This window comes from Rhinatrema bivittatum, chromosome 13, assembly GCF_901001135.1.
Source record: "Rhinatrema bivittatum chromosome 13, aRhiBiv1.1, whole genome shotgun sequence".
In the NCBI taxonomy this organism is placed as follows: Eukaryota; Metazoa; Chordata; class Amphibia; order Gymnophiona; family Rhinatrematidae; genus Rhinatrema; species Rhinatrema bivittatum.
The window spans coordinates 2,662,323-2,682,436 of NC_042627.1; the positions used below are offsets into that span (position 1 = coordinate 2,662,323).

The window sequence follows — 20,114 nt, forward strand, 5'->3', positions numbered from 1 at the left end:
TATATATATATATGTGGGTATATACACACACATATGTATATACACACATATATATACATACACACACACACATACATATATATATGCAGAGTAAGCCCAGTCTGTGAGTGAATGACAAGACCTTATAATATAGAACATTAGAAGAATTGCCTGTGTGTGTATGTGTTAGAAAATATTACACCAAATGATTTTACAAAGGGCAAAAAGGAAGCTCCTTTCAGCAACTTAAAGAGGAACAAAACTCAGGCTCTGAGCCGTTGTCTGGTTGCTTGGCAGGTCGACCAAGCTACTCCCTCTCTTTTCTAGATAGGACAGTTTTCAGATTGTAGCTGGGTAACTGAGCAAGTAGCAATGTAAAATGGCCGGGGATGAGGGAGGGGGTGGTTTATGACACAAACCTGCCATGCAGGCCCTGTGCCCATTGCTCTGGGAGTTGTGTAGTTTGGCCAAGTCCCTGGAGAGATTCCCCATTCTTTCTCAGCCACCTCCTAATGCCATAGAGGTGGTTTATTTTGTGCAGAGATTGATTATTTTTTGGTGCTTTTATTGTTTCAGTCTCTCGCTGACCTTGCAAAGGCTTCCCGGGAGGATCTTTCGCTCTGTCCTGGACTCGGTCCACAGAAAGTGAGTGGAGACCATTGCTGTTTGTGTCTTTTGCTGCTCTCATTTCTTTTCTTTGTTCATTTTGCCCTTTTCTGCCCATTTCCCTTTTAGCTTTTCCTCTCCTGTGCCGCTTTCCTTCCATCTTCCTCATGCATTCCTCCTTCGTGTATCTGTCATGCTCTTTCACTTACTTCATCTCTTTTTCTTCACAGGCTAAGAGACTATTTGATGTTCTCCATGAACCATTTCGAAAAATGAACAAATAACCAATCCTTATTATTTGGGCCTGGAAGAAGCGTTGAATGATCTTTTTTACTTCACTTTATGGAATTACAGATTGAGTCTTAGCTGCTGCAGTGGAATTATTCTGTTTGTTGGAGAGTTTCACAGGAGGCCAGGAAGGATGGATGAAAAATCAGCATGCTATACTGGTCTGTATAGAGCCATCTGCTCCAAAAGACAGACTACAGAAACTACAAGTTATCCTACACCTAGAGTTCATACTTCACCCCTTTTAGTGTCTCCTAATGCAAGGGAAGGAACTGCGAAAATGAGAGGACCCCCACAGCCAGTTCATCTACACCATTGCCTATAGGACTTCCTGCTGGAAGACTCTGGGACTACAAAATGACAGGAAGGTGACGCCTTATAGATTAACCAATTTATTGAGGCGCGACCTTTCAAGGACCAGATCTCACCTCATCTGATGCATAAATCAATCTATTGAGTAACATCAGTGACCTTTTTTTTTTATATCTAGTATTATCTTATTTTCAGTTTGAATATTTCAAAAGTAAAATTTTTTTTTAAATCTTTGTGGTGTAAGCCTAATTTTTTTTGTTCTGTTCTGTCAACAAGCAGGGCTGAATTAGCCACAACACATAAGTGATGTCATTTGATGGCATCAAATGGACCCTTCTTTCTTAGCTCCTATAGCTTTTGCTGTACAGTAACTGCTTGCTAACAAGCCAGGAGAGAATCTGTTCAGAGAAGTAGTGAAGGACGTGGTCACGCAGATCAGAGAATATTTAACGCTTTTTATATACCGGCATGCGTAGGACACATCATGTCGGTTTACAGGTAACTGAGAAAGGAAATTACAATGAACGATGAAAGAAGGCTAAACAGATAATATATGACAGTGCAAGGAAAGAGAGTCAGCGAACAGAAATACAACTAGGTAGAACGAAATGGATTTTGATTATCCATATTAAAATTAGATATACAAGTGAACTTATATACAAAGTTAGAGAGGCGTGTGCACTCATGAACAATATCAAGAAATTATGTGCACTACTGTACAACTGAATAAAGGGGAGGGAGGGAGCGAGGAGGAAAAGGGCAGAAGGGGTGGGGGAAAGGGAAAAAAGGGTACTTTAAGTCAGGGGTACTTTAGAGGAAAAGTTGCTGCGGGGTAGGGGGAGGCTAAGGGGAGCTGGAGAGGGTGAGGGGAGAAAGGCTGGGAGAGTCTTGACTTTGCAGGGGATGAAGGTGACGGATGGGGCAGAAGAGGGGATAGGGTAGAACGGAGGAGGTCAATGCGAATTTGTAGTGTATAATTCAACTAATTCTACCCATAGAGGACATTCTAGAGAAAACATTAAACCTGGCCAACATGTACCTAAGCATCATAAAAGAACTACTGACACAAATGGAACTTGTAGTAAATATTGATAAAACAGAATTTCTACACTTAGAACGAAAAAACTCTGAAATCAGTCAAAGCTCAATAATACGCAAAGACAACCAGAAAATTGAACTAGCGGGGAAAGTACGTAACCTGGGAATAATAATGGACCCTGAAATCAATCTGAAACAACACATATCACTAAAAGTAAAGGAAGGTTATGCAAAACTCATGGTACTCAAAACTTAAATCACTACTAACTCAAAATGACTTCCGAACTATACTACAGGCATTAATTTTCTCCAGCACAGAGTACTGCAATGCCCTTATGTTAGGACTACCTAATACAACATTAAGACCACTGCAAATACTTCAGAACACAGCAGCTAGAATACTAACCGGAAAAAAGGAGGGACCATATAACTGAAACCCTAGCAGAGTTACATTGGCTACCAATTGAACACAGAATTAAAAACAAAACCCTGTGTATCATTCACAAACTAATTTATGATGAGAAATCAGACTGGTTGAACACAGCATTACGGGTACACATTCCACACAGGAACCTCCGATCAGCAAATAAAGCACTCCTAACCTTTCCATCAGTTAAAACAGCAAGACTGACCCAAGTGAGAGAAAGAGCCCTATCACTAGCAGGACCCATAATCTGGAACACAATGCCTCCAGAGATCAGACTACAAAGTGATCTCAAGGCATTCAAGAAAAGTTTAAAAACATGGCTTTTTAAACAAGCATTTTACAAAGAGAAAGGAGAATAGCGAGAAATTATTCAGGAAACGACAGAGGCACCGACACACAGTCCTTAGGTCTGTACAGTAGATTAGTCTACAAACTCTACACCACAATAAAGCATAACTATAATACTATGTGTGATAAAACTACCGGTGTAAGTACCTTGGTATAATTGGTCATGAACTACTTCGCTAAATGACTATGTCTAATTATATATTGTAACCAAACCTTTGACGGCACCTGTTAGAATGTACTATAGTACACTTTTACCTACACTAAATATGTGCCTACATGTAAACCGTTGCGATGGTATTTAACTTAGCAACGGTATAGAAAAGTTTTTAAATAAATAAATAAAAAGCCACCAGCAGTGGGTTTCTGAACCGAATCAAGAGAACAGAAGCCTTTCTATGAACCCTCCCTGCCAGTAGGCAGTCGACTTCATTATTTCAAACACCAATGGAGTCTCATCACAAAAGATCAATGGGTATTAGCCATACTAAATCGTGGATATCGCCTAAAATTCAAAACAATACCCCCGCATTTTCCAACCATTCCACTTTGGACAAGCATGGTCATCACACCTCAACCACAAGTAGAACTCTCTACTTTGCTGATTGCCAGGGCTATCAAACCAGTGCCCCGGTATCAACAAGGCACGGGGTTCTATTCCCGCTATTTCCTAATTCCAAAGAAAACAGGCAGCCTTCGCCCTATCTTAGACCTACACAATCTCAACAAATTTCTGCAAAAAGAAAGATTCCGGATGGTATCTCTGGGAACCATCCTTCCATTGCTTCAACGGGGAGATTGGCTCTGTTCTCTAGATCTTCAAGACGCTTATGCACACATACCAATTTTCACACAACATCGCAAGTATCTACGATTCGTTGTGGGAAGAAATCATTACCAGTATTGAGTCCTACCATTCGGACTGGTCTCTGCTCCTCGAGTATTCACAAAATGTCTAGCAATGGTTGCCGCACATCTAAGGAAAAACAGCATTCATGTTTTCCCATACCTAGACGATTGGCTAATCAGAAGTCCATCCAAGCAGGGAGCTCTCTCAATAACACTATTGCACTCCCTGGGATTTCTCATCAACTATCCAAAATCCCACATCGAGCTGTCTCAACTCCTCACATTTATTGGAGCAGACCTAGACACCACAGTGGTGAAAGCTTCCCTTCCAAGCGACCGTGCCAACAATCTAGCATGCTTGGCAAACAACATGATTCATCACCAGTTTGCATCTGCCCATCAACTTCTGGTGCTACTAGGACACATGGCCTCGACAGTACATGTCACTCCTATGGCAAAGTTAGCCATGAGAAGGACTCAATGGACTTTGAAATCTCAATGGCTACAAGCTTTCCAACCACTGGCATACAAATCACCCACCAGCTACGCCTGTCGCTCCACTGGTGGACAAATCAAACAGCATTGAAAGCTGGTCTCCCATTCCAACAGGCAAATCCGCAAGTCATCCTGACCACAGATGCCTCCAACCTTGGATGGGGAGCTCACGTCAACAACCTTCAAACACAAGAGGCGTGAACTATGCTCGAAAAGCAGTGTCAGATCAACTTCTTGGAACTTTGAGCGATGTGATATGCCCTTTATGCCTTCAAAGACTGCCTCTCAAACAAGACTGTGCTGATACAAACGGACAACACAGTAGCAATGTGGTACATAAACAAACAGGGAGGCACAGAGATAATGGTGTCATGAGGCTAAAAGATACCTTGTTTTCCAGTTTTGTTCTACACAAGCTTAGGCAGAAACTTAGGGTGTGTACATAGGACCACCCTGTCATGAAAATCTTAATGTAAGGTGGACAAATCACTAAGGCCTGGAGCTCGCTGAAATGACCACCACCAAAAATAAAACCTTCCACAAGTCAGGTAATCGTTTGCCTTCCTTCCACCTTTCTTAATGCATGGAATACATCTGGACTGCACGTCTGATTGTAGTTTTAAACAATGTCCATGCCTGTTGAACACTTAACCTTTGCAGTTCACCTTTCAGTTTTTTTGTAACTATTTTCCTCATTTTATCAAAGTTTCCCTTTTGAAAGTTTAGTGTTAGAGCTGTAGATTTACTTATTGTCCCCCTTCCAGTTATTAGTTTAAATTTGATGTTATGATCACTATTGCCAAGTGGCCCCACCACAGTTACCTCTCTCACCAAATCCTGCGTCCACTAAGAATTAAATCTAAAATAGCTCCCTCTCTCATTGGTTCCTGATACCGATGCTTCCTCGACTTCCCTTGAATCTCAATCGGTCCTTCCCCAGTGCCAAGACCAAAAAACCCAACATACTCGACATGGAGGAGCCAGCCGATGGTCAGTCTCCGGTGTCAATCTCCGCCAAAGACCTTGAGGGAATTGTGTGGTACCACCGATGTCAATAGCTTGGCATCCATCAATATGGCTAAGAGGTCCCTCATGCCAACACCAATGGATCACTCCATCTTGTCGAGCCAAATCTTATGTTCCTCCGAGGTCAACCTGGTGCACATGCTGGAAGTCCGGATGTCGTGTGATGCCCCAAGGCAGAGGACACATTTATCATGGGGATCTGTGATAAATATGGTCTTTGTGCACCGGGGGTATTGCTTAAAACCTGAAGTGGACATGTCATCATGAAATAAAAGGGATGCAAGATCATAACTGATGGAGGTGGCTATCGATGGCTGGCAGGCAGCAAGCCGCGCCGGGGGATTGACAATGAAATTAAACTTACTGATAAACACTAAGAAACGTATCTAGGATGCTTAACAGGAGAACGGGGAGACCCTGCATTGACTGCATGAGACAACAAAAAGGAAATTGCAAGAAAAGGTTATTTGAAAAATTAGGCCAAAAACTGGCAAAAATGAGGCTCTCACCTGCCCGCGAGATGACAGGCTCCGCAGAAAAGACTGAGGGGACCCCTTGTGGACACGTGTTATAGTGCATGCCTGAGCAAGCTCAATGAGGCTCAAAGTTCTAGAAACTTTTACATTAGTTTTCCGGGCTGGGCTCCATCTGAAGCTCCGGGTTCCATGTGTGAGGACTACCATCCTGCTTGGCCTTGAAGAAAAATAAGTGAAGAGCAGAGGGGAGCCTCTTTAGGGCTTGTATTTCTATGGCTAGCTATTGGTTTTCACTGTTTTTAAAAAATGATTTACAATTACTTAAGTTTATTAATATTATTTTATTCTGTGCATAATATACTTCCATAGCTGAGTTTAATTGTTTCAATTTCCCTAACAAAAATACAAAATATAGAGCTTTCATGTTTACATGCTTTTAGGTCAGGCACTAGACATATCCTTTTTGAATGACGTCCGGCTGTCAATCGGCAGCTTGTGTTCTCTTCCAATAGTAACGTCCATGAAAGCAGCCAGTGAATGGTTTGCATTGTGAAGAGGCAGAGGAAGATGGCGTGCTGAGTATTTTCATGCCACGCGGTACGCCTTCATGAACGTGTACTCCCTACGATTAGTGCGTGCCGCCCAGATGAAGAGAGCAGCAGCCATGAACTGCAGCGGGGCAGAGACGCAGGCCAGGCAGAGGGACCAGCCGAACTCCCCCCGTATATTCTCTGGCACGGGAAGCTTCTCGTGAAGGAGTTCTACGCCGGCCACGTAACAAGCCACAGATCCGAGGGTGCAGACACCTGAGAAGGAAGCAAGTGATAAAGTCAGAATGATCAGACTTGCAGAGCTGGAATTCAATCTCTCTGTTTCCTTACTTCTGCCCATGTGGCAGTGTGTGCAGTCAGATTGGCCAGAGAATAGAAACAGGCTAGGCTTTCGTGGATTTCTTGAAGTTTTATTAATAGATACGAAAAAGAAACAGTTCTGCACACTTTTGCAATCTACATAAAATTAGTAAAACACTTACAGGCCGATACAGTACAGTGCACGCTCCAGCGGAGCGCCCTGTTATCCCGCGTTTGACGCGCTAGCTTTACCCCTCATTCAGTAAGGGGTAATAGCGCATCAAACGTGCATCCAACCCCCCGAAACTAATAGCGCCCGCAACATGCAAATGCATATTGATGGCCCTATTAGTTATTCCCTAACGATTCAGTAAGTAAAATGTGCAGCCAAGCCGCACATTTTACTTTCAGAAATTAGCGCCTACCCAAAGGTCGGCGCTAATTTCTGCCGGCACCGGGAAAGTGCACAGAAAAGCAGAAAAAACTGCTTTTCTGTGCACTCTTCAACTTAATATCATGGCGATATGAAGTCGGAGGTCCCGAAGTAAAAAATAATTTAAAAAAAAAAAAAAGTTAAATGGGCCCGCGGCTCGCAGGTTGAAAACCGGGAGATCAATTTGCCGGCGTCCGGTTTCCAAACCCGTGGCTGTCAGCGGGTTTGAGAACCGACGCCAGAAAAATTGAGCGTCTGCTATCAAACTCACTGACAGCCGCCGCTCCTGTCAAAAAGGAGGCGCTAGGGATGCGCTGGTGGCCCTAGCGCCTCCTTTTACCGCGGGCCCTAATCTGAATATTTTTTTTTCTGAATCGCGCGCACAGGAGAGAGGCCCGCGATGTTTACTGTATGGGCCTGTTAGTCTTTAGGTCCTTTCTAGGCTCCTTCATTCTTTGGGGTCTCCTATTCCTTCCGGGGCCTGGTTAGATGTGGCCCCTTCTCAGCAGGCTCCACCCGCACCATGAGTCCCTGTTTTTTGAGGCTTCAGGTGGCCTGGGCCTGATCTCTGAATCTGGACCTTTAAGGTATTCTGGGGTTTTCTTGTATTTTCTCTTTCATGGGTGTGAGGGGAAAAGGGAAAATGGATTCAGAGGACAACCAACTCGGGCTCAGACTTTTACGGTCTGGGGTACTGATCTGCCGACATAAGGGAAAAAGCGCAGGACGGCTTCTACGCCAAGTTCAAAAGCAAATCATATCAAGCAGCATTTTCTGAATTTTCAAGAAAGCTCCTCACCCACTAAAAATGTTGCTTTGTTAACATATAAGGCTTAGAAGTAACCAGCACAGAGCAGCAGTTACTGCCCTTAACAGAAACATGGGGGTAACCTGCACAGAGCAGCAGTTACTGCCCTTAACAGAAACATGGGGGTAACCTGCACAGAGCAGCAGTTACTGCCCTTAACAGAAACATGGGGGTAACCTGCACGGAGCGGCAGTTACTGCCCTTAACAGAAACATGGGGGTAACCAGCACAGAGCAGCAGTTACTGCCCTTAACAGAAACATGGGGGTAACCTGCACAGAGCAGCAGTTACTGCCCTTAACAGAAACATGGGGGTAACCTGCACGGAGCGGCAGTTACTGCCCTTAACAGAAACATGGGGGTAACCTGCACAGAGCAGCAGTTACTGCCCTTAACAGAAACATGGGGGTAACCTGCACGGAGCAGCAGTTACTACCCTTAACAGAAACATGGGGGTAACCTGCACGGAGCAGCAGTTACTGCCCTTAACAGAAACATGGGGGTAACCTGCACAGAGCAGCAGTTACTGCCCTTAACAGAAACATGGGGGTAACCTGCACGGAGCAGCAGTTACTACCCTTAACAGAAACATGGGGGTAACCTGCACGGAGCAGCAGTTACTACCCTTAACAGAAACATGGGGGTAACCTGCACGGAGCAGCAGTTACTACCCTTAACAGAAACATGGGGGTAACCTGCACGGAGCGGCAGTTACTGCCCTTAACAGAAACATGGGGGGTAACCTGCACAGAGCAGCAGTTACTGCCCTTAACAGAAACATGGGGGTAACCTGCACAGAGCAGCAGTTACTGCCCTTAACAGAAACATGGGGGTAACCTGCACAGAGCAGCAGTTACTGCCCTTAACAGAAACATGGGGGTAACCTGCACAGAGCAGCAGTTACTGCCCTTAACAGAAACATGGGGGTAACCTGCATGGAGCGGCAGTTACTGCCCTTAACAGAAACATGGGGGTAACCTGCACAGAGCAGCAGTTACTGCCCTTAACAGAAACATGGGGGTAACCTGCACAGAGCAGCAGTTACTGCCCTTAACAGAAACATGGGGGTAACCTGCACGGAGCGGCAGTTACTACCCTTAACAGAAACATGGGGGTAACCTGCACAGAGCAGCAGTTACTGCCCTTAACAGAAACATGGGGGTAACCTGCACGGAGCGGCAGTTACTGCCCTTAACAGAAACATGGGGGTAACCTGCACAGAGCAGCAGTTACTGCCCTTAACAGAAACATGGGGGTAACCTGCACAGAGCAGCAGTTACTACCCTTAACAGAAACATGGGGGTAACCTGCACGGAGCGGCAGTTACTACCCTTAACAGAAACTTGGGGGTAACCTGCACAGAGCAGCAGTTACTACCCTTAATAGAAACATGGAGGTAACCTGCACAGAGCGGCAGTTACTACCCTTAACAGAAACATGGGGGTAACCTGCACAGCGCAGCAGTTACTGCCCTTAACAGAAACATGGGGGTAACCTGCACGGAGCGGCAGTTACTGCCCTTAACAGAAACATGGGGGTAACCTGCACAGAGCGGCAGTTACTACCCTTAACAGAAACATGGGGGTAACCTGCATGGAGCGGCAGTTACTGCCCTTAACAGAAACATGGGGGTAACCTGCACAGAGCAGCAGTTACTACCCTTAACAGAAACTTGGGGGTAACCTGCACAGAGCAGCAGTTACTGCCCTTAACAGAAACATGGGGGTAACCTGCACGGAGCGGCAGTTACTGCCCTTAACAGAAACATGGGGGTAACCTGCACAGAGCAGCAGTTACTGCCCTTAACAGAAACATGGGGGTAACCTGAACAGAGCAGCAGTTACTATCCTTAACAGAAACATGGGGGTAACCTGCACGGAGCGGCAGTTACTGCCCTTAACAGAAACATGGGGGTAACCTGCAGGGAGCACCAGTTACTACCCTTAACAGAAACATGGGGGTAACCTGAACGGAGCAGCAGTTACTATCCTTAACAGAAACATGGGGGTAACCTGCACGGAGCGGCAGTTACTGCCCTTAACAGAAACATGGGGGTAACCTGCACGGAGCGGCAGTTACTGCCCTTAACAGAAACATGGGGGTAACCTGCACGGAGCGGCAGTTACTACCCTTAACAGAAACATGGGGGTAACCTGCACGGAGCGGCAGTTACTGCCCTTAACAGAAACTTGGGGGTAACCTGCACAGAGCGGCAGTTACTGCCCTTAACAGAAACTTGGGGGTAACCTGCACGGAGCGGCAGTTACTACACTTAACAGAAACATGGGGGTAACCTGCACGGAGCGGCAGTTACTACCCTTAACAGAAACTTGGGGGTAACCTGCACGGAGCGGCAGTTACTGCCCTTAACAGAAACATGGGGGTAACCTGCACGGAGCGGCAGTTACTGCCCTTAACAGAAACATGGGGGTAACCTGCACGGAGCGGCAGTTACTACCCTTAACAGAAACATGGGGGTAACCTGCACAGCGCAGCAGTTACTGCCCTTAACAGAAACATGGGGGTAACCTGCACGGAGCGGCAGTTACTACCCTTAACAGAAACATGGGGGTAACCTGCACGGAGCGGCAGTTACTGCCCTTAACAGAAACATGGGGGTAACCTGCACGGAGTGGCAGTTACTGCCCTTAACAGAAACATGGGGGTAACCTGCACAGCGCAGCAGTTACTGCCCTTAACAGAAACATGGGGGTAACCTGCACGGAGCGGCAGTTACTACCCTTAACAGAGACATGGGGGTAACCTGCACGGAGTGGCAGTTACTGCCCTTAACAGGAACATGGGGGTAACCTGCACGGAGCGGCAGTTACTACCCTTAACAGAAACATGGGGGTAACCTGCACGGAGCGGCAGTTACTACCCTTAACAGAAACATGGGGGTAACCTGCACGCAGCGGCAGTTACTACCCTTAACAGAAACATGGGGGTAGCCTGCACGGAGCGGCAGTTACTACCCTTAACAGAAACATGGGGGTAACCTGCACGGAGCGGCAGTTACTGCCCTTAACAGAAACATGGGGGTAACCTGCACGGAGCGGCAGTTACTGCCCTTAACAGAAACATGGGGGTAACCTGCACGCAGCGGCAGTTACTACCCTTAACAGAAACATGGGGGTAACCTGCACGGAGCGGCAGTTACTGCCCTTAACAGAAACATGGGGGGTAACCTGCACGGAACGGCAGTTACTACCCTTAACAGAAACATGGGGGTAACCTGCACGGAGCAGCAGTTACTACCCTTAACAGAAACATGGGGGTAACCTGCACGGAGCAGCAGTTACTACCGTAAGAAACTTGCTGGGCAGACTGGATGGTCCAATTGGTCTTTTTCTACCGTCAATACTAAGTTACCATGTTCACGGAGCCATTATGTGCAACCGCCAGTGTTTTCCACTTTCTCCTGGTTCCCTTCTATTTATAGACCAGTCAACGCTCCCAAAATCTTTTTCATTGCATCTCTATTCAAACACCTTGGGTCTCTCAGGGTCCCACTAAAACTTGACATGGTTCCTTCCAGAATTTCCTGAGGTTGTCTCCAGGGTCCTTACCTGCAAGGAAGTGGAGCACACCAGTACCAATGGCAGGGTAGAGACTGTGACAGGCATAGAAAGAGATTCCAATCAATGCCCCAAAGCACATTAATCCCAAGCTGATGAAGGGCAGCAGGACCTGACAGCGCCAGAGATCTTAAAGAGACATAAAAACATAAAATATGCCATATTTAATCAGACTAATGTCCATCAAGCCCAAAATCCTGTCTCCAAAAATGGACAGTCCAGGTCACAAGTACCTGGCAGATCCCAAAATGTAGATCTTTTTTGTTTCCTGCAAGGATAGTGATGGTTTTCCCTAATCTACCTGGCCTTTTCCTCCAGTAACTTGTCCAAACTTCTTTTAAACCCCGCTATGCTAGTCACCTTGAACAGATTCCACAGCCGGAGTAAGAAAGCACTTTCTCTGATTTGTTTTGAATCTGCAGTTTGTTAGTTTCACGGAGTGTCCCCTTGTTTCCGCATTATCCATCCCACTCATGATTTTATAAGCTTCTATCATGTCCCCTCTCAGTGGTCTCGTTTCCATGCTGAGGTCCCCTAACCTGGGCAGTCTCTCATCATGGAGGAGCTATTACATCCCTTTTGTGAGTTTTGTTGCCTTCTTCTGCACCATTTCTAGCTCCGCTACGTCTTTTTTGAAATGGGTTAACCAGAACTGCACACAATATTTGAAATAATGTTTAAATCACTATTGAGGAGGTTTTGTTCACCCAGATGACTCGGGTAACTTGTGAGTGTTTCATTTTGTACTTAGATCTATTTATCCCTTCTTTTTTTGACCTTGGAGTGGAACCACAGAGGCTCTTACTCAACAAGAATCCTGTAGAAAGCAGAAGTTGCTTACCTGTAACAGGTGTTCTCACAGGACAGCAGGATGTTAGTCCTCACATATGGGTGACATCATCAGGATGGAGCCCAATCACGGAACACTTCTGTCAAAGTTTCTAGAACTCTGACTGGCACCTACTGGGCATGCCCAGGATGGGACTAACCCTGCAACCAGCAGGGGCCCCCCTTCAGTCTTGTTTAAAAGCTAAAGTGCCAAAAATAAAATAAGAAAACGTAATGAACCCAACACCGTGGGGTGGCAGGTGGGTTTCGGGAGGACTAACATCCTGCTATCCTGTGAGAATACCTGCTACAGGTAAGCAACTCTGCTTTCTCACAGGACAAGCAGGATGGTAGTCCTCACATATGGGTGAGTACTGAGCTGAGGATGTCCGAGAAATGCACCAAATGTACCCAAGATGTGCAAGAGGCACAAGGACTGGGGTGGAATTTGGTAGAGGGCATCCTGAACCCTAACGGGCAGACAGAAGGGTGTTGGTACATCAAGTTGCAAATCGGTTGCGCAAGACAGATTGGCCGAAGATGGAATCTTGTCTGCCAGCCTTGTCTAAGCAATAATGGCTTGTAAATGTATGGAGAGAACTCCAAGTAGCAGACCTACAAATATCAGGAAGCGGCACCGAGCGTAGGTGCGCTACTGAAGTCGCCATGGCCCTCACAGAGTGTGCTTTAACACGGTCTTGAAGTGGAATGCCTGCTTGCTGATGGCAAAAGGATATGCAGTCTGCTAACCAGGAGGAGAGAGTCTGCTTACCCACAGGTTGACCCAATCTGATGGAATGGAAAGAAACAGTTGGGTGGATTTTTTGTGGGTAGCTGTATGGTCTAGATAGAACGCTAGAGCCCGTTTACAGTCAAGGGTAAGCAGAGCCTGTTCTCCTGGATTGGAATGGGGCCTGGGAAAGAATGTAGGTAGTATAATGGATTGATTAATGTGAAACTCCGATACTACCTTAGGCAAGAACTTAGGGTGAGTGCGGAGTACTGCTCAGTCGTGCAGAAGTTTAATGTAAGGCGGGTGGGTAACTAGGGCCTGTAACTCACTAACTCTGCAAGCAGATGTGATTGCCAAAAGGAAAATCACTTTCCATGTGAGATAGCGAAGATTAAAGGATTGGAGAGGCTCAAATGGTGGTTTCATGAGCCGACCCAAAACAAGGTTGAGGTCCCAAGAAGGGGCTGGAGGGCGCATTGGAGGTTTGAGGTGGAGCAAGCCCTTCAGAAAAGTGTTACAAAGGGTTGTACTGAAATAGGAACATCCCCGACACCTTTATGGAAGGCGGCTACCGCACTGACATGCATCCTGATGGAGGAAGTTTTTAGACCTGATTCTGACAAGTGCCAGAGATAGTCTAGAAACTTCTTGGTGGAACAAGTGAAAGAATCAAGGGACAGGGAAGAACACCATAACTTAAACCTGTTCCATTTGTAATAATAAGATTTTCTCGTGGAAGGCTTTCGTGAAGCAATCAAGACACGGGAAACTGGCTCCGAAAGGTTGAGTGGCTGAAGAATTAACCTTTCAACATCCAGGCAGTCAGGGACAAGGCCTGAAGATTGGGGCGGCGTAGACACCCGTCGTTCTGAGTGATCAGAAGCGGGTCCTTCCCCAGGGGAATGTGCCTGTGAAATGAGAGGTCCTGAAGTATTGGAAACCACACTTGGTGTGGCCAGTGAGGGGCTATCAGGATCATGCTTCCCTTGTCCTGATGTAACTTCATGAAAGTCTTTGAGAGAAGTGGAGGGAATGCATATAGGAGATCGGTGGCCCATGAGAGGGAGAACGCATCTCTTGGTAGTGAGTGTTGGCTGCAAGTGAGAGAGCAAAAGTGTTGCGACCGTCGGTCTGCGACAGCTTCTCCCCGCCTACCTCACTCTTCTTGCGGCTCCTCCCGCTCACCTCGGACTACTGGCTGCCATGGCTTCTGTTTGCCGACCTCTCCGGCGTCCCGGACGGGCTTTGATGCTGCGTCCCGCCATGCTCCTCCAAGGTACCATAGGGCGCGCGCGTGCATGCCGCCCTCATCTTTATTTCCTCGTTGGCGCAAACCTCAGGGGCGTCCCAGGAATTCTACAGATGGAATTCGCTCTCCATACCGAAGCTGCTCTGCCACTCCAGCGTTATCTGGAACTCTTATTGCTAACGGGGTACCCGCTCCTCGGGGGCCTCTTCTGCTTCTTTCAGGTGCTATCAGGAAACCGGGACTCGCTCCTCGAGGGCCCATATTCCCTGAGTCGCTGCCTGCATCTACAACCCTTTCTACTTGGAAGACTTCACTAACAGTTTCCATCTATGAGTACAACTACCATCTATTCCACAGTACTGCTTCCCTGGAACCAGGTACTCGCTCCTCGAGGGCCTGCCCTCTGTTCCAGTGCCAGACCTCTCGACTAGTGGAATCACTGTGTGAGTACAATACCACTGAGTCTTTTTACTCTAAGGGATCAGGTAATCGCTGATCCCTTTAACCTGGAGACAGCCCAAGGCTGCTATCTGTACTCTCAGAGAATTAAAAGCCAGACCCTTAACCAAACCCTCTTGTAGGAAAGTCAAAATAAGCGACACTGTAGCCTGAATCAACTGCATCCTGTTAACAGTACACCAGGACTCAAAGCCCCTTCAAATCCTCACATACACTAAGGATGTGGAAAGTCACCTGGCCTGGAATATCCCTTCTGCCTCAGCTGTCTCCTTTCAAAAGCTAAGCCACAAGACAGAAATGAGCCGCCTGATCCGAAAAGATTGGGCACTGGTGGAGAAGATTTGCCAGACTGCAGAGACCTCAGCAATCTGTCTATGGCCATGTTGACAAAATCTGCCACTCCAGCCACCAGAATCACACTGCCCAGGTGTTTCTCTATCCGCTGTATCACCTTGCCCACCAGAGGCCATGGAGGAAAGAGATAAAGAAGAACACTTCAAGGCCATGATAGATTTAGGTCCTTCTGTCCCTTGTTCTCTCCAGCAACTGTAAAAATGAAACGCCTTGGCATTCTGTCTGGTCACCATTAAGTCCATATAAGGATACCCAATTTCTGGTGAATGAGATGCATCGCTGTCTCTGACAGTTCCCACTCCTCAGGGTCTAGCTCCTTCTGGCTGAAAAATATCTGCCTTAACATTGTCTACCCCAGCGATATGAGCCAACACTAGTGGCTTTAGGTGCTGCTCCGCCCAGAGAATCAACACCTGGGTCTCCTGAGCTATTGCCCGACATTTGGTTCCTGTCTGTTGATGTAGGCCACCAACATTGCATTGTCCAATAGGACCCTCACCGGACAGTCGCATAACTGTGGCAGAAAGGCAAGCAAAGCATAATGCACCACTCTTGTCTCTAATCGATTGACAGACCATGATGTTTCTTTCTTCAACTACAGGCCTTGCGCTGACTGATCCTGACACAGTGCGCCCCAGCCTGAAAGGCTGGCATCAGTGGCGAGTACCTCCTCAATCGGAACTTCTAATTCCACTCCACATTCCAGACTGGCACAAAGCAGCCACCATGAGTCTTTTTCGCTCAATGCACAATTAAACTCTGAAATCTGTTGCCAGAGGATGTGGTTAGTGCAGTTAGTGCAGCTGGGTTTAAAAAAAGGTTTGCTTAAGATCTTGGAGGAGAAGTCCATTAATGGCTATTATTCCAGTTTACTTAGGGAATTGCCACTGCTATTAATTGCATCAGTAGCATGGGATCTTCTTAGTGTTTGGGTAATTGCCAGGAACTTGTGACTTAGATTAGCCACTGTTGGAAACAGGATGCTGGGCTTGATAGACTCTTGGTCTGACCCAATATAGCAATTTCTTATGTTCCCCCTTGAGCAGAAGGGAAAGATTAAACTCCTCCGCTAATGGATTCCACTGGGAGAGAAGAGCCCTCTGAAGAGACTGCATATGTGTGATCGCCCAAGGCATCAGTTCCGTGGTCAATGCCACAGAGCCCAGGACTTGCAAACAGTCCCAGACCTTAGGCATCGAAAGCCCTAACAGGTATCGAATTTGAATCTGCAACTTCAGCATCCTCTCTTCTGTGACAAAATGCTTCCGTCCAGCATGTCAAACTGAGTCCCCAGATACTCCAGGGTCTTAGAGGGAACTAGATGGCTCTTTGCCAGATTCATCACACAACCCAGAGACTCCAACTGCATCAACACCTTCTGTACTGACTGTCAAAAGAAGTCCTCTGATTTCATCCAAATAAGCCGGTCATCCAGATATCTTCCTGTTGTATGGCCGCTGCCACCACCACCATCACCTTGATGAACGTACACGGAGCCGTTGCTAGTCTGAACGGAAGGGCCTGAAACTGAAAATGTGCCCCCTAGGATCATGAACCTCTGAAACTGCTAGTGCTCTGGCCTGATGGCTATATGCAAAGATGCCTCAGTCCAGTCCAGAGTCGCTAAAAACTCCTTCTTGCATACCGCCTCTATGACCGACCTCGTTGTCTCCACACAGAAATGAGGAACCTTGAGGGCTGCATTCACCACCTTTAAATCCAAAATTGGGCAAAACGTTCCCTCTTTTTTCAGTACCACGAAATAAATGGAATACCTTCCTGTTCCTTGCTCCTCTCCAGGAAATGACACAATAGTTCCCAGACACCGCAAGCAGTCCACTGTCCCTTGATCAGCTACCTGCTTCGCACGAGGAGCGCAAGGGGAAACACTGTATACGTCTCGTGTCGGATGAACAATTCTAACGTGTAGCCATCTTTTATCACACTTAGGACCCACTGGGCTGTGGTAATTTTGGCCCATTCCTTGTAAAAGAGCACCATGTGCCCTGCGTCAGCCAGAACTGAAGGTGAACCATCCTCGCTTCATACCTCCTGCACCTGGACAAAGGTTGTCTCGGGATGCTTCCAGCCATCCTGCAAGGACTGACCCCATGCTGAGGTCTGGCTGCTATTTGTCTCCAAGGCCCCGAAGACCCTTTAGTTTGGCAAAATCTCTTATTGTCTCGACACCTTGCCCGAGAGGAATAAATCTTCTGCCCTTTAGCTTGTCTTCTGGTAACTTGTGCACTTTGGACTCTCCCAGATTTTTCTTTATTTATTTAAAACTTTTTTATACCGTGCTTCTGCCCTGAATTGAACAAAGAAACTGAAGAAGTAAAGGAACCAGAAAATAAAGGAGGGATAAAAGTCACAGGATGCAGTACATGATGAATTGAACAAGCTGTGGATTAACTGATCGATAGTTGCTTTAACGGTGCAGTACACTGAGTAAACTCAGATGCTGTTAGAAGAGAGGATGTTTGCTTCTTTACAAACTCAATACATGACCACACACAACTCATACTTACAAGTTCGGGGCAGGTCTATACTACTGTTGTGGTTCCCTGGCACCATGTATTTCTCCATAAACTGGTCTGCGAGAGAGAAACTGACACACTCCGTAGTTAAGACTGCGCCTGTAACAAAGAACAGAAAATCTCTCTCCAGCGAGAGCTGAATCGATGCAAAACAACACCCCACTTTTAGTAAAATGCTGCTACCTGTGTTCCATCTTCCCTTATATTATCCTAGCCCCCATATTATTCCCTGGAGGTTTCCCTTTCTATGTCTCTCAACTGTTGTCTCTATAAGGAGATCAGAGGATCCATCTTGCCCTCTATTGTGCTGGGTGAAGGGACGAGAATAATATGGAGAGAGAGATGGTGAGATGGGGGAGATAGCTGAGGGGCAAAGAAGGTAACGGAAGTAGAGAGAGGATGGCAACAGATGTGGAGGAAAGGTAGTACAGGGTTTGTTGCTGAAGAGCATGGAGATAACACGAGAGAGGAAGAAGAGGATGAGTAAGCTGGAGGAGGAAGGCACAGTCCATACCTTTCCTAGAGACAGTGATGCATCTCCGCCATAGCCCTAGGCTGCCATTGCAGTGGAAAAGTGCATCCATGTAGGTCGTCTCATTGGCCTCCTTCAAAATGGAAAATTCATCCTTGAAGTGGTGAGCCAGGATGGTCTCGCTGATATTCCCGGATGGTGGGGGGCTGTGATATGCATACCAGAAGTTGGTGCCAATGGAAGCTGCCACATAGATGGTGGAGAAGACACTGAGGATGCAGGCAATCACCAGTGCCGTGGCAAAGCGGTTATCCATGATGGTGCCAGGTCCTCACCACTGCAGAGAGAGGCAGGTTACAATCTACTCCTAGAAGTATAAATAGGTTAAAAAGCATCCCATGACATCATCGATCCAAGCTTGCTGCTTCCAGGTAGGATCCCCGGTGCGTAAAGCAACCCAGAAAGGTTTGTTTAATCTGCTCTTAAAGATCTCCATTAATGCAGATTCCACCACTTCCCCAATAATGTGGCCATGCTTGCTAATGTCTAATCTACACCTCTCTAGCTGTAAAGCATAGTTGCTTGCCCATAAACAGGCATTCTCTGTAGACAGCAGAATAAATCAGACACACGTCTGATTGTGCTGAAATGTAACAGCTCTCTCAGAGCTCAGAAAAACCCAAGTGCAGGGCTTCTCATGAAGATGGGAGAAAATGAATGGGACAGAAAAAAATGGAAATTGATGCGTGGGTGTTTAAAATAGATTTTTCCTAAATATTTGATATATATTTCTCCAGATTCTTAATCAGTAATGTGGCTTCAGAAAATACTACAGTAGAGTTCTGAATATTTTTAAAAGATAGGAATGTTTTGACAAGGACAGTGGAACAATGGTCAGGTTTCCCTTTTACTTCTTTAATCTTGTATCCTGCTTTGTGCAACTCTTGTAAACTGGGGAAGCAGTTTATACTTTTTTTTTTAAAATAAATAGATAACATTGATGCTTTCGGGGACCTGAACGCCATCTTTCTCCGACTTTATTTAAAAATTTCTATTCCACATGAAAATAGAAAACTATTCTAAGCAGATTACAGTAGCAATAGCATAAAACATCAAGATGTACATAAAGGGGCCAATTTTCAAAGAGTTTAGGCTCCTAGTTTCACTAGGCTCTTAAACTTAGGAACCTAGAGAATGGGTGGCTACGAGGGAGGAGTTAGGGCAGAAAAACAAAGTTAGGAGCTTATCACTGATTTTCAGAACTAGGCATCTAATTTATGTTCCTAAATCTAGGAAAATTAATAGCAGGCCTATATTTAGGAACCTAACTCTAAGGCTCCTACATTAATGTAAATTTTCAGCTGAAAATTGGTGTCTAACTTAGGCACTTAATTTAGAGACCTAGAGTTAGGAGCTCAGCTTTTTTTGAATATTGGCCCCAAAATTTCAAACACTCGTCTATACTAGGACACATCACATACAACACTACACAAACGCATTTCAAAACAGCCATTATAATGAAAAACAGAGAAGCAAATGTAAGAGGATGGATCTCAGATTTCAAAACAAAGACGTGTTTAAACAAGAAGGTTTTACCTTCTTCCTGAAAGATAAAAGGTTGGATTTGTTCTAATGGGAGGGCATTGCAAATCAGGGAAGTAGCTACAGAACAAGTCCAACCACATATATACTGAAGATGACAAAGCGTAATAGAGGGGACAATAAGTAGTGATCTTTCTGCTGAATGAAGCATTTGAGAAAGAACACAAGGCTGTACATGGCTTTTCAAGTAGTGTGAATAAAATCCTTTCCAAGGCATCGGTCTTGTTTTTGGTTTTTCAAGTAAACCAGGCCATTCGCTTTGAGAGCTTTGTACGTTAAAGGTTAACATTTTAAAAAAAAATGCCTGAAAAGTAAGAGACAACCAGCGGAGGTCAATAAAGCTAGGGGCGAGGCGGCAGGAGGCTGAATT

General features: G+C 46.0%; 2 protein-coding genes across 14 annotated transcripts in view; one reads left to right on the forward strand and one right to left on the reverse strand.

The window, feature by feature from the left end:
* Positions 1-1,418, forward strand: part of ERCC1 (ERCC excision repair 1, endonuclease non-catalytic subunit) — a 33,126-nt gene extending 31,708 nt beyond the window's left edge. For all 8 annotated transcript variants that reach the window (XM_029574909.1, XM_029574910.1, XM_029574914.1 and 5 more), the window contains exons 9-10: positions 556-624; positions 816-1,418. In XM_029574909.1, the coding sequence (XP_029430769.1) occupies positions 556-624; positions 816-869 (123 nt within the window). In that variant the 3' untranslated portion in view covers positions 870-1,418. The remainder of the gene's footprint in view (positions 1-555; positions 625-815) is intronic.
* Positions 1,419-6,162: 4,744 nt separating this feature from the next.
* The window catches only part of LOC115075420 (claudin domain-containing protein 1-like), a 37,623-nt gene continuing 23,671 nt past the window's right edge, over positions 6,163-20,114 (reverse strand). For 4 of the 6 annotated variants that reach the window (XM_029575768.1, XM_029575769.1, XM_029575770.1 and 1 more), the window contains 4 exons: positions 18,185-18,479; positions 17,662-17,769; positions 11,502-11,639; positions 6,163-6,647 (listed from right to left, as the gene is read on the reverse strand). In XM_029575768.1, coding sequence (XP_029431628.1) covers positions 6,427-6,647; positions 11,502-11,639; positions 17,662-17,769; positions 18,185-18,458 — 741 coding nt within the window. In that variant the 5' untranslated portion in view covers positions 18,459-18,479 and the 3' untranslated portion in view covers positions 6,163-6,426. Of the gene's footprint in view, positions 6,648-11,501; positions 11,640-17,661; positions 17,770-18,184; positions 18,510-20,114 lie in introns of all 6 variants that reach the window. The other 2 variants (XM_029575771.1, XM_029575772.1) reach the window with 2 other exon arrangements.